Genomic DNA, 13,440 nt, shown 5'->3' on the forward strand with positions numbered 1-13,440 from the left:
ATGCCCTGGCCATTATCTGTATGCTTGGCTAATATTTGTTTATTTAGGATTTTAATTTTAGTCTAAGCAAAGCCTAAATAATTTAATATTGTCTAGGCAAAGTCTAATTAGGAAAGTAAACGTGTATGTGTTTACAGATACATACATACCTATGTCAGGTTTTTTAGAGATAAATAGGAGTTTTAAAAATGATCTACTGTTCAGAATTGTCCTCATTCCTTGTGCTCCTCCAACAGATTTTATGAAAGGGAGGACTGATCACTTCATAGGTCTTAACTGGGTCTTTTTATTTTTTGTATTTTGATGCTTTGACATCTGGGGTCTTGCTAATAACCTTGGAGGAAATGCCCCTCCCAGAACCAGCAATTCATAGAGATGGTAAACAACTCATCTGGAGCTCACCTTTCAAATGCAAACCCACCAACCCAGAGCCCACATCCCCAACCAAATCCTCTATTGGGCTTTCACACTTGGGACCACTATTTCTATCCTAATCATCCCTGGGTCAGGTACCAGAAAACTAGCAGCAGCCCCTATGGCCCAGAGCCCACTGAAATTATCCAAACTAGTCAATCCCAAACCTTCCCGCTCCTTGCCATAGAAACCATATTGAAGACACTTGCCCACATTTCCCTGCTCCCTCTGCCTCCTTTCCCTCCCTGGTGCTTCCCCATGTGGCACCCCCATAGCATGGCATATCCCCTCCTCTTGGGATCATTAGTATAACAATCTTTTCAATGGCAGTTGTCTCCTGTTGTGTTGGCCTTGCTACTACCTAAATAATAACAACATCTTTATTTTAAAACACCGTAGCATGTGAGGTTGCTTATTGTATACTGTACTTACCTCCATCTCAGGTTAACAAGGGTGCCGTCATCCTTCCCATTCACCAGAATGCTCTGTCCATCCATTGAAATTCTCACCGATTGAATTCCATGCCCCTGGTGAGAATGACTCCGACACTGAACAAATGTTTCCTTAATAGTTTTAGGAACAAAGTGCAGAAATTACAAATGCGATTCTACCACATGGTTTTCCTAAGGGGGTTACGTGCACTTTTGCTCGTGGATAAACCTTTTTCTATTTGTCAACAGCATTTTAGCTGGTATGGAGTAGCCTCTTAATAACACATAGCACTGAAAATTCCTAGTACAAAATACATTCACCAGTACTGGTTTGTTCTCCCTTCTGTGTAATACGGAAGAAGAGGGATTATTATCATCAATTTATAATAGGAAAATCAGACAGAGAGGTGAATGGACTTGCTGAAGACTACGAGAACGGGCCTTGAGCAAGCGGTGCGGGCAAATTCAGATGCCTTCACGGATTAGGCAAGTTCCCTTTATGTGCAGAGAGGCTGAGTGTGATAAGAGAAGGTGATGGGCTCTGTGAAGAATGACACAGGATGCCAATTAGACCAGTTTCATTAGAACCCAAACAAATCACTAATTGGTACACAGTGCAATGGTTTAAACTCTTTGACTAAAAACTGAGATTTCTTTATCACACTAGTTATCAACCATGATGCCTTTAAAAATTTTTTTAATTTTTTGAATAGGCAATACATTCAAATGTTTCAAAATTAAAAAACTATAAGAGTATGCAGTGAAATCTCCTTCCTGTCCCCATTCCCCAACACCTCCCAAAGGCAATCAATATTATTAGTTCCTTCAATATCCTTTCAGGGTTTTTTTTAATGTACATAAACAAATTTTTATACAAACAATTTTTAACATAAATTGTAACATAATACGTATATTACACACCTTGCCTTTCCTCCTTAACAATATATCTTGGGATTCTTTCCATACCGTTTCATAAAGATTTCCTCATTCTGTATTACAGCATAATATTCCATACTTTATTTATATACTGTTTATGTACCATTATTTATTTATCCAGTCCTCTGGTGATGGACATTAGGTTGCTTTTACAAACAGTACTGCCATGAATAACCTCCTCTGTGAGGTACTTTGCATACTCACCCAGAAAAACTCTGACGTCTTGCTGCTATCAGTTGTAGTGTACATTTACAAATCATTTGAATAAGAGACAATGTAGCAGAGTTTGCACATTGTTCACCTAAAAATAATTTCTAAGGGATTTAAGATTTTTCCTATATAATAATAATATCACTTTTGTCCAACTATATTCCAAATATGCTTTCTTGCACAAGTGAGCAAGGAGAGCTGGATATGCACAGCCAGGGCCCAGTTTACCTGTGGCCCCATGGGACAGTGGCATGTGGGGTGATTGTGATGCTTCGGGTGTGTGGGGTAGATCCCTGGGTAAAAATAACTGACCGAATTAAATTAAATTGATAACCAGTACTACTTGGTCTCAAAACCTAGAAAAGGATCTTTCACTCTTTTGGGAGAAGAAACTATTTTCATTTTTTCAGAGATCTGAGAAAAATGGAAATCAGAATTGGTAGTGGTACTGGTGACATCAAGGTCTGCAAGTGATAGGGGAGGACTCAGTAAGGGCCCCACCCTTCTCCCTTATGCTCTTCTAGCATCACGTGAAGAGTCAGGTGGCGGGGTGGCAGCAACAAGCCTAGAGGCCCTCCAGGCCAGGGAGCTAGCCGTAATCAACCCTAGGTTTGCACAGCAACTCACTATTTTCAAAGAAGTTTTGCATGTACCCTCTCACCAGCTCTCACCAGAATCCCACAGGGTGAGAGCAAGCAAGGCTTCCCTAAAATTGCAGAGGAGCAGCTGAAGCTCAGTGAGGCTCAGTGAGTTTCCAAGACACACAGTAAGTGGCGATGGAGCTGGGCTAGAGCTCACCTACTGTATCCCAGCCCCATGTTCCTTCTTTGCAAGATCTCAGTCTATTTGTTGGCATTTCCTCCCTTAGAGACTCAAACCTTAGCACATAAATACACCCAGTGTTGGAATCAATAACACCATTAGGGCTAAATAAGTTGTGAGTCAATTTAAATAAGTTGTGAGCCAATTTACTTAAGAGTTCTAATTCCTATTGTAAGAGCTTTTGTTCCTTATATGAGATCAAGACACACATCCCATAACTGGAAAAAAAAAAAAAAAGGAGTTTACCAAAGTATGAATATCTCGGATACACAGAATTCCACATTTAGCTATTGTTATGAGCCACAATCCGTGTGGAGACAGAGAGAGCATTCCAGGTCCATATTGCTTGCTTTGTACTTTTTGGTATGACTTAAGAATGCAAATACCACTATGCTCCTGCCAAAGAAAATGACCACATTATAGAAAAGCTCAGGGCAGTGGTACCTTGGGGTTTGCAGTTGAGCATATCGAGTCAGGTTCAAAAACACTGTCATTGGAAATAAACTGATACATGATAAAGTGGGCACCTATATTTGCACCACATTTTCCATCTCTGATTGCAAGTAAAAGTTCATTTTGGCCAACTAAGAAAAGCTTTCTTTGTATGTTAGCTACCATTAAAAATCCCAGCCTACAACTGACAATCTTTATTTCTCACTAATCCATTTCATATACCCCTGTGCTCAAGTCAAAATAAATGAGTCAATTTCCCCCCATGTTTCTCATGTATGCCCACCTTCAAACCTCTGCATGTGTTGTGACTTTTGTCTGGAATGCCCTTCCACATCCCATCCCCACCAATTTGGCCCCCCTCCCTACATAAGGAAACCCACCTCCCTGCCAAGATTGCACGCAATATTTCTCATGTCTAAATCTGACTTATTCTTCAAAGTCCAGTGCAAATATTACTTCCACCAGGAAGCTTCTCTTGAATCCTCCTTATGATAAACCATTTCTTCCATCTCTGAATGTCTTTGTCTCAGACCTTGCTGACATTGTCTACTCTGGGAGAGAAGCCCTTTGATTGAAGGATTTAGAAAAGCAAGGGTGATAGATAATCTGGGTCAGTATATGTAGCAGGAAATGACACAGTATGGGAGAAGTTTGAAGACAGTATGATGAAAGGATGCCAGAAACATAGTTTAGGTATTTTGTGCAATTTTCTTTGGGACTCAGGTACAAAGTTCCACCCAAAATCATCAACCCTGTAGCTGCTGACACCTGTGGAATAGATTTTCTAATGATAGATTTTTAAAAAACAGTTTTGAAAGGCACTAAACTAATATCGTGTCATCTGCACTTTTATCTGACAAGTATGATGTTGTAAGTGTGAGGTTGCTCAAATGTATTTTATGATGAATTAACAAATCATGCTAACATATATCTAATTCAAAGAAATTATGTTACTGTAATAAAGACATTTGTTAACTGGACTAGAGTGTTAAAGCATGGATCACATCTAATTGATACGATGTGTCAATCTTGACGGCTAAGAAAAATGATAGCACGCTTAAGTTTTGGCATACTTTTTCAGGAAGAAGATAGCTGCAGATGTATGGCACTTGGTTACAGAAGCCATATATTCGGTTACTTTGAAAGTTCAAGACAGCTGAGGACAGAGTATGCTCTATCTCATACACGAACTTATGAATGAATGCATCTCTCAGCCTCCCTCGTTCATCAGCAAAGCTTGCAGAAACTATAAGATTTGGGGAAGAAGAGAAATCACTTGCACCATATATTGATTTTATTTTTAAAAAATTGTTATGAAAACTATGAAAAGCAAAATAAAAAAGTTAAATGCTCAATTAATGCAGAAACAATTAGGAGATAAAAATGATTGGAAAGCTACTTGGCTCCATTGGAAATACTTGAGTATTAAATGACTAATAGTGAGTAAAATATCTTTTATAAAGTCTTGGTTAATTTTATCAGTTAAGTAGAGACAGCATTAAAAGAAACTCATGATGGTCTAGAGTCTTAATTAAGACACAAAAGTACTTTGAGGTTTTTGACTCTTTTATACTCTATAATTATATATTTGCAAAATAGCTACCCAGATATATTTGTTATCTATTGATAAAATAAAGTGTCTATTTTATCAGACCTTTTCATCCCGAAAGCTTTCTTTATAATTTTATCAGTGAACGTAACTACACAGTAACCTATCTGAATTTGACTATGTATATTTAAGGCTACAAAAAAGAGACATCACAAAATGACAAATCAATTTGACAAAAGTGACAGTTGATCCTGTTTTTTCTCTGATAATAAGACAGATTCATATGAATGACGGGACCTAGAGGAAAGTCCACATTTCACGTTATGTAGCAGCCACATCAATTTCATTTTGTAAGACACAGAAAAGGTGGTGGCCATTTTAACCTCTTCACACGTTAAAAGGAAAAAAAATGCTATCACCAGGAAAAAAAAAAAAAAAGAAGGAAAGCTATAGCAGCTATTCAACTGGATGCCCAGGACAGAATTTGTTGATCATTTTTTTCCTTACCTTGTGGTAGTATTTTAGGCAGAGTAAATATTTCCAGCCTGCTTCTTCCTGTTTCTGGAAGTGGGGAAAGCACCATCACTTCTACTACATCTGTTTCCAAAGGAGACACTGTGGATATTTGTAAAATGCCTTTGCCCACCTCTGAAAGAAAATGGAAATCAACACCACAAGTCATCATTGATAAGTTTATAGAATCTTTTATACTCCCAGGTAAGATATCACACTATAGAACTGCCTTCACTAAATCTTTAGATCCAAATTTATTTACTGGATATTTAAGTGACCTTTAAACATAAGTGATGGAAACATTTTTGATGAACAGATGGGGGCTTCTCCACATTAGATGTCTGGGTTGGCAGATTCAATCCAGCTCGGTTGGACTCAGCTTCTTTCCAGACAGAGAGGCCTCCAGAGTCTGCCATGTCCACCCCACTCAGCAGCAGCTGCACGCTCTGGCCTCTTGAATGTCCACTCCAGCCATCTGCCCATTCCCGATACTGAATAAACTCAGGCATCAGTGTTCTTTGTATTTGTAGTCAAGGTTTTGCAGGTGTGGTGGGATTACACATGCCTTTGTGAGTTTGTCCTCCAGAAACCCAGGTGATCTGACCTCTGCAAGGTGCTTGGGGCTCACCTTGGATTCTCTCCAGATTCACTACTGCCACTCTCCCCAGGGACTGTTCAGCATGTGTCCACTTTCTCAGGCCCCATCTCAGCCCCTCCCCTCAGGTGTCCACTGGATGACCTTTCCTCTTACTTAACGAGGAAGACAGAAAACATCTGACACAAACTTGACCTCAAGTTTCTTATCCTGAATCTCACATTTTCTGTCTGTTTGTACCCATCTTCCTGCTTCATTTCTTGACATTTTTGTGGGAACAAAATGTAACCCTTTCCATCTGTGATTCTGAGCCCACACCTCTAATATCCTATTACACCATGTGCTATCAATTACCTCTTTTAATTTCCTTGTGTCTTGTATGGCTTCCCCTATTCAGTCCTCAAGACTCCCCTATCTTCAAATTAGGAGCTTCCTTCAACCCTGCTAATTCTAATTCTCTTTTAGAAGTTACTAATTCTCTTTTCTCCACTGCAAACTTCTAAGAGCAGAAGTTGCTACTTACTGACTTCCTTTTCTGACCTCCACTCCCTCCTGAACCTCTTTGTCTCTCTGTTCCAGAGGAGTAGCTGTCCCTGGGCTCACACACTGACTGCCTCATCCTAGCCCTCACCCCACTCACACTTCTGCCACAATCCACCCCTTCACGTAGCCTTCCTTCTTCAAGCTCTTCCTGGAGTGGGTGACTCCCAGTTCTGTCTTTACTCTGGCCCATCCTTAGTTTTCTTCACTGCCTTGTCTTCCTCTGCCCACAACTTCAGAGTAGGTAGCTTTTCCCATTCCACACTCTGACTGACCAGATATATTGAAAAATGTAACATTTAGGCAGGACTGGTACCCATTCTGAGGTCAGCCATAGGTCCTACCACATTCCATGTCATCTAATTTACATATTTAGGTTACCTGTTTGACCTCATTAAACAATTGGATTTGCTTCAATTCTGTCTTAAACCATCTATCTCATCAGCTTCCAGGATTTCAAGATCAGAATTCTATCATTAGACTTTGAACTACAAATCTTCATTTCCAAATTTATGGTAAAGATTCCCAAATGAAGAGTTTATTGGCTTCAACTCTACAGAGCTATCACCCTATCCCTCTACCTCCATAACTTTCTTTTTCCCTGAGGTTTTTTGTTTGTTTGTTTGTTTTTGCGGTACGTGGGCCTCCCACCGTTGTGGCCTCTCCCATTGCGGAGCACAGGCTCCAGACGCGCAGGCTCAGCAGCCATGGCTCACGGGCCCAGCCGCTCCGCGGCATTTGGCATGTGGGATCTTCCCGGACAGGGGCATGAACCCATATCCCCTGCATCAGCAGGCGGACTCTCAACCACTGCGCCACCAGGGAAGCCTTTCCCTGAGTTTTTACTTCAATTGATGACAGCACAAACTTCCACCATCCAGGTTAGAAACTTTGGAGTCATTGCTGATCACTCCCTTTCACATATAATCAATTTTCAAGTCCTACCAATTCCATCACTCAGAGCTGTCCCCTCCTTTCTCTTCCCATGACTGCTGCATGGCCTCGTACATTGTGGAAAAGAGCACAAGCCCTGAAGTCGGTCTTCCTGAGTCTGAGTCCTGGCTCCACCACCACCTACCTTCACGGCTTTGAACAAATACTTAACCTCATTGTACCTCAATTGTCTTATGTTTAAATTGGGCATAACAGTAGTCTCTACCTCATAAAAGTTGTCTGTAAGAATTAAATGAATTAACACATGCCAAGTACTTAGAATACTGGCTATCACATGGCAAGGAATCCCTCAATAAATGTTGGCTATTGTTATGATTAATATCATTTCTTGCCTAAGTTACTGTAATATTATAGTTTCCTAACTCGTCTTTTTTATTCCATTCTCTTGCCTTTCTGCTCCAGCCTTCACAGTGATGCCAGAGTCATCCTCTAAAAACCAAGTCAAATCACACCAGTCCCATCTTGAAAACATCTGATGATGTGTCATTAACTACAGAACAAAGTCCAGACTCCTTGGAATGATGTTCAGCGTGCTCCACTTTCTTTCAGACTTTTTCACCATGATCATCATCTAGTAAACTCTTATTTACCTGTTACACTAGACTTCTTACCATTCCAAGTGCCTTTGCTCAAACTTTTGTCCCAAGCTAGAATACCAACAAGCCCCATCCTCCACTACTTTAAGTCTTTGGAAAACTCTCCCCTAGTCCTCTGTGCCACCCCATCACTTCCATTCCTTTCTTCACACATGGCAGAATTAATTGCTTCTTCCCCTGAGCCTACACAGATCTCTGCCATTACTCTTCCACTAAATTGTCTCCTTGACCTTTCGATGCTCCTAAAGAGCCTAGGTTCAGCATCTTACACCTAGCAGGCACTCAATTTTTAAAAATCAATACATAGATTTTAAAATATACATACATATTTGGTATGTAAAGCCAGAAAGAAAAGTATTAGTTCTTATTATTTATCACCTAAGCGCTATCTCACCTACCAAATCTGTGGTTTACCTGGGCGTTTGGATGCACATTACTGCAAAAGCTGGATGTCATTTTGTTTAAAGAGGAAACTCTAAAGATGCATGGAACAAAACTTTCTTTGGATATCTTAATTAAATAGAGATCAAATGTTATTTAAAAAGTATTTCAGGGATAAATCAACCCAACGTTCCTTTGTAGTAACATTAGAAACATTTAGCCATTTCATTAACTCATTAACTGATTCAAGAAGATTTATTTACCATCAACTATGTACCAAGTACATGTACCGAAACCTCTAAATATGATGTGGGAATTCTCTTAAGTAACTTTGAACAGTTATTTAAATATCTCTGTTTTAGAAAACATGCTACAAGTAATTGTTTCACCGTAGCCCCATTTTCACAACTTTAAATTCTTTGGAATAAAGTGACCAATATTTTAAGTTAATAAGCATTCTACATGGGTACCTATGAATCCAAGAATCTGAAATAAGCTTGAGGGTTTGGCATCGATAACAAAGACGTGTCCTTCTGATGTTCCAACTAATAGATATATTCCTCTCTGGTCATACCTAGAAAAGAAGAAATCTGATTATCAGATTCTACTTGTTTCACTAATAAGATGGTAAACAAATTTATTGAATGACAGCATGGAGATACATCCAAAACCAGCTATTCTTATGGTTTGTGATTTTTAATATTATCAGACCTTATAAAAGGCGAGTGATTATATATAAACGTAATCATTACATTCTAGGCTAATACTGTTTCCCAATTGCAACTTATAAGTACATGGTCAAGAAGATTCACTAAAAATGGGTAACTATTTCATCATAAGTAAATGAAATATGACAGTAAAGCTTTCTTAATATTTCAAGTGGACATAAGCAATTGTTAAAGTAGTGATGAGTGGAACATTCCAATGCCTCTCAGTACCCATCCTGGCAGAAAGAGGAAGAATGTAGTGAAATGTTTCTATCCTATCATCAAATTGGAACAAGTGGGAAATGCAAATTAGGGTAAGAGAGAAAGATCTGAAAAAGGAGCACCAAAAAATACAGTACAGAGGAGCAGAATGTAAACGGAGGGAGACTACAGATCCTTCCCCACTGAGCCAGAGGCAGCAGAGCTTGTAGGAACAACACAGATGGTGGAAACCCAGCTCCTCCCGGCACTAGTTGAGCAATCTTGGGCAAATGCTTCCCTTAACCTCTCTGAACCTAAATTATCTCACTTGTGAAATAGGAACAAGCATAATACTTTTCTGAATGTGGGGCAAATATCACACTCAATAAGCTACAGTGTGTGACAGCACCTCGAGCTGTAAAGCAGGGCATAAATGTCATTTCTTATTAATACTTACTATTATGATATAACGAAAGAAAGAATAATAACATGAATCTAAATCCAATGCTCTATGCTGTCTTCTTAAAAGTATTGCTTCAAAAAATTTGAAATTGGGCTTCCCTGGTGGCACAGTGGTTGAGAGTCCGCCTGCCAATGCAGGGGACACGGGTTCGTGCCCCGGTCCGGGAAGATCCCACATGCCGCGGAGCGGCTGGGCCCGTGAGCCATGGCCGCTGAGCCTGCGCGTCTGGAGCCTGTGCTCCGCAGCGGGAGAGGCCACAACAGTGAGAGGCCCGTGTACCACCAAAAAAAAAAAAAAATATTGAAATCAACTAAATGTCCATCAGCATACTGTCTTTTAAAAATTATGGTATACCCATATAATGGAATGCTATGTAGCTGTAAAAAAGAATGAGGAAGGTCTTCATGTGTGGATAGAAGACTTTCTCTAAGACATACCATTAAGTGGAAAAAAAAAAAAATTGAGGTGCAGAACATTGTATATGGTTTGCTGCCCTGTAAGAGCCAAGGCAATGACTCTGGAGCCCAATTGCCTCGGTTCAAATCCTAAAACTTGCCATTTACTATGCATGTAATATTAATTATTATTTAAATTCTTTGTGCATCATCTTCCTTATCTCTAAAATGGACACAATAAGAATATCTATCTCATGAAGTTAATACAACAGAAGTGCTTGGCACACTCTAAGTGCTTGATATGTATTCATATAATTAAAAGGAAGTACTTATCTTTTTTGCTTGTTTGTGAATAAAATATATCCAGAAAAAAGACATGAGAAATTGGTAACAGGCTGCCTCCAGCGAGGAGAACTGGGTATTCAGGGACAAGCATGGGAAACTTTACCATACACTGCTCTGTACTTCTTGAAGGTAGAACCGAGTCAATATATTAATTTTCAAAACAATACATGTAAAACTTAAAATTAAAAGAAATTAGGGCTTCACTGGAATTCTCAACAGACAAGCCTGACAAAGTTGCTGTCAGAAGCAGGCATTACTTACAGGAGGTGCTGCACGGGCGATTCAGAGAGATAGGCCTTATGAACTGAGTGAGGGGATTCAACGTCCTGGATGTCGAGGAAGTGGACAAAGCCACCCTTGGTCCCCACGGCTGCAGAGAGGGAGGAGGGACAGCAAGCCAGAACTGTTGCCTGTTTAAAATAAACGCCATACAGAAACAGACTCACAGATATGGAAAACAAACTTGTGGTTACCAAAGGGAAGAGACAAGGAGGGAGGGACAAATTAGGGGTATGGGATTAACAGACATAAACTACTATACATAAAACAGATAAGCAACAAGGGTATACTGTAGAGCACAGGGAATTATACCTGCTATCTTGTAATAACTTATAATGGAGTATAACCTGCAAAAATACTGAATCACTATGCTGTACGCCTGAAAATAACACAGTATTGTAAATCAATTACACTTCAATATAAAATAAAATAAAATAACCCCCCAGATGCTCAACTTCACTGTGCCAGAAAATGAAACCTGCTCTCCCTCACATAAGAATTCTACAGTTTATTTGAAAAGCCTGCAGAACAAGAAGAGTGGCAAGTGTTGTGTGGTATTACAAATTATACACTCAACATTCTTCAGCTAATCGATAGCATAAGAAGTCACAGCAATCTGTACATCCTCCTCTTTCATCCTAAAATTAGAATGATAAAAATATAAGGAAATTGCTTGAACTTTAAACCATGGCTTCATTTCTATCCTTAAATGATTGCAAAATTATTATACCTGATAATAATGAAAAATAAAATAAGAAATTTAAAATATATCCCTAGCATCTTTTGGACATCTTTATAGAATGTTTGCAATTTTTAAAAATCAGCATTCAACTGCTGGATAACGGTAGATCCTGAGATGCTGGCATAACTGAGGAAGACTTAAGAAAATAACTATTGAGTTGGCCAAAAAGTTTGTTTGGGTTTTTCCATAAGATGTTACAGAACTTTTTGGCCAACCCAATATATCACTGGCCCATGTGGCCTGTCACCAAAGAAATGCATCACAGATTTTTGCTTATGTCGCGATCATTTACAGAAGACGATGTCTAAGAGAATAAATTTTTTGTCATGATACTTAAGGAATCAGATTCATTCCTCTATAGTTGTCACTGACAAAGCCCACTGGGTTTCCCGGGAAAAATAAGATGGAATCTAGGTGATAAGGTCTAACCTCTTCTTTTGTGCTTCATCTAGTTTCACTTGCTCATAGGGTGCTGTGTGCCGCAGTCTTGCACCCAGCACTTCAGACCAGGAAAGTGACACTTCGACTCCGTGGCCGTGTGGAGAAGCGCTGCCAATGACACCGCAATTCAAGATGGCGGCAGTGGCAGGCAGTGCGCAGAGACACTGCACCCAGAACTTGGATGTGAAGCCAGAGCAGCACAGCTGCACTAGCCCCGCGAGAGCTCCAACCCCCCCCACCCCGTCCCCGCAATGAGGAGAACCATATAGAGCATCCCCACCCATCCCCCGTCCCAAAAACCTGTGCTCTAGAGCGAGAGCTCCCACCTCTCCGTTCTCCGATCAAAGAATAAAACTTTCCTTTGTTTCTGAACCAAACTCAGTCTCAATCGATTGGCACGGGCAACACCTGAGAAGAGGACCCCTACTGGGGCCCAACTCGAAAGGGGTGGTAACATAATTACATTTTGTAGTTTGTTTTGAATAAAATAATGGAATGTTAGAAATAGAAAAGATCTTAAAGAGATCATTGTTTTGCAGACTAGAAAACGGAGGCAAAGAAAAATGTAGCAATTTGCCCCAGGATCCCATAGCTTGTAACAAAGCTCAGAGGAAAACTCAGGTGTCCTGCCCCATTTAGAATGCACAGTTTCCCCATTGAGCAGGTTTTCATTTTGTTTTTTAAAGTGAATTTTCCAAGCCTTAACCAGTTTGAATCTTTAGTGGTATCTCAGTATGAAACTGGAAACGAAGTGGGGAGGGTTTGTTTTTTTAGCTAAAAGCCTTTATGGGAGATCTCAGTGTGTGTGTGTGTGTGTGTGTGTGTGTACGTGTGTCTGTGTGTCTGTGTTTCCTCAAAATAATCAGTTGAAATTACCCTCCATTCCAGGGCTATTGTGGACTAGGCTAAATATGTACAGCAATATTTGGAGGGGTCTTAGTTACCCTAGCAGGCACCATCAGGGGAAGCTAGTAGTGTTCATGCATCCTGCCATCATGATGCTGAGCAGGGTTCTCTAAGGACCACTGCCTAAAATGTTCATGGGGAGCACAGTCCCCAGCACAGGCAGGAAGATCTGGCCTCAGCACTGCTGGGTCAATCCACTTATCATTTCCCCACGGGGCAGCAGTATCCTCCAGTAAGGAGAAACCACTGACTCTCCCCAATAAGAGCTGAACTACATGAATGTACAATGCCTGGTTTGGAGCTCAATGAAGGGTTGTCTAATTACCTGTGACAGTCGTCCGAATCTCTCCCCTCTGATCAGAAGAAGGGAAGATATCTGAAGCAGAAAGAGGGTCTTTTGGTGGTACCTATATCCCTCCTTAGCCAGGAAGTGCAAGGTAAGTCCTGATTATACAGACCCTTGGGTGGGTTGTTAAACATCTCTATGTCTCTCATCTGTAAAAGGTGTGATCAGATGAGCTTTAAGATTTTTCTAGTTCTAGTAATTCTAACAGAAATGAATACATA

At 40.1% G+C, this 13,440-nt stretch overlaps 1 protein-coding gene across 1 annotated transcript in view; it reads right to left on the reverse strand.

Moving 5' to 3' along the window:
• Positions 1–13,440, reverse strand: part of CFAP43 (cilia and flagella associated protein 43) — a 102,693-nt gene that overhangs the window by 49,352 nt on the left and 39,901 nt on the right. Inside the window, exons 11-16 of the mRNA XM_022568835.3 lie at positions 10,767–10,915; positions 8,865–8,968; positions 5,323–5,463; positions 4,340–4,512; positions 3,060–3,209; positions 847–977 (exon numbers count right to left, since the gene is read on the reverse strand). Of these exons, the coding sequence (XP_022424543.2) occupies positions 847–977; positions 3,060–3,209; positions 4,340–4,512; positions 5,323–5,463; positions 8,865–8,968; positions 10,767–10,915 (848 nt within the window). The remainder of the gene's footprint in view (positions 1–846; positions 978–3,059; positions 3,210–4,339; positions 4,513–5,322; positions 5,464–8,864; positions 8,969–10,766; positions 10,916–13,440) is intronic.

Source organism: Delphinapterus leucas, chromosome 16, assembly GCF_059928025.1.
Source record: "Delphinapterus leucas isolate spDelLeu-1000000601 "Yukka" chromosome 16, BTC_Dleu_Yukka2, whole genome shotgun sequence".
NCBI classification, from domain to species: Eukaryota; Metazoa; Chordata; class Mammalia; order Artiodactyla; family Monodontidae; genus Delphinapterus; species Delphinapterus leucas.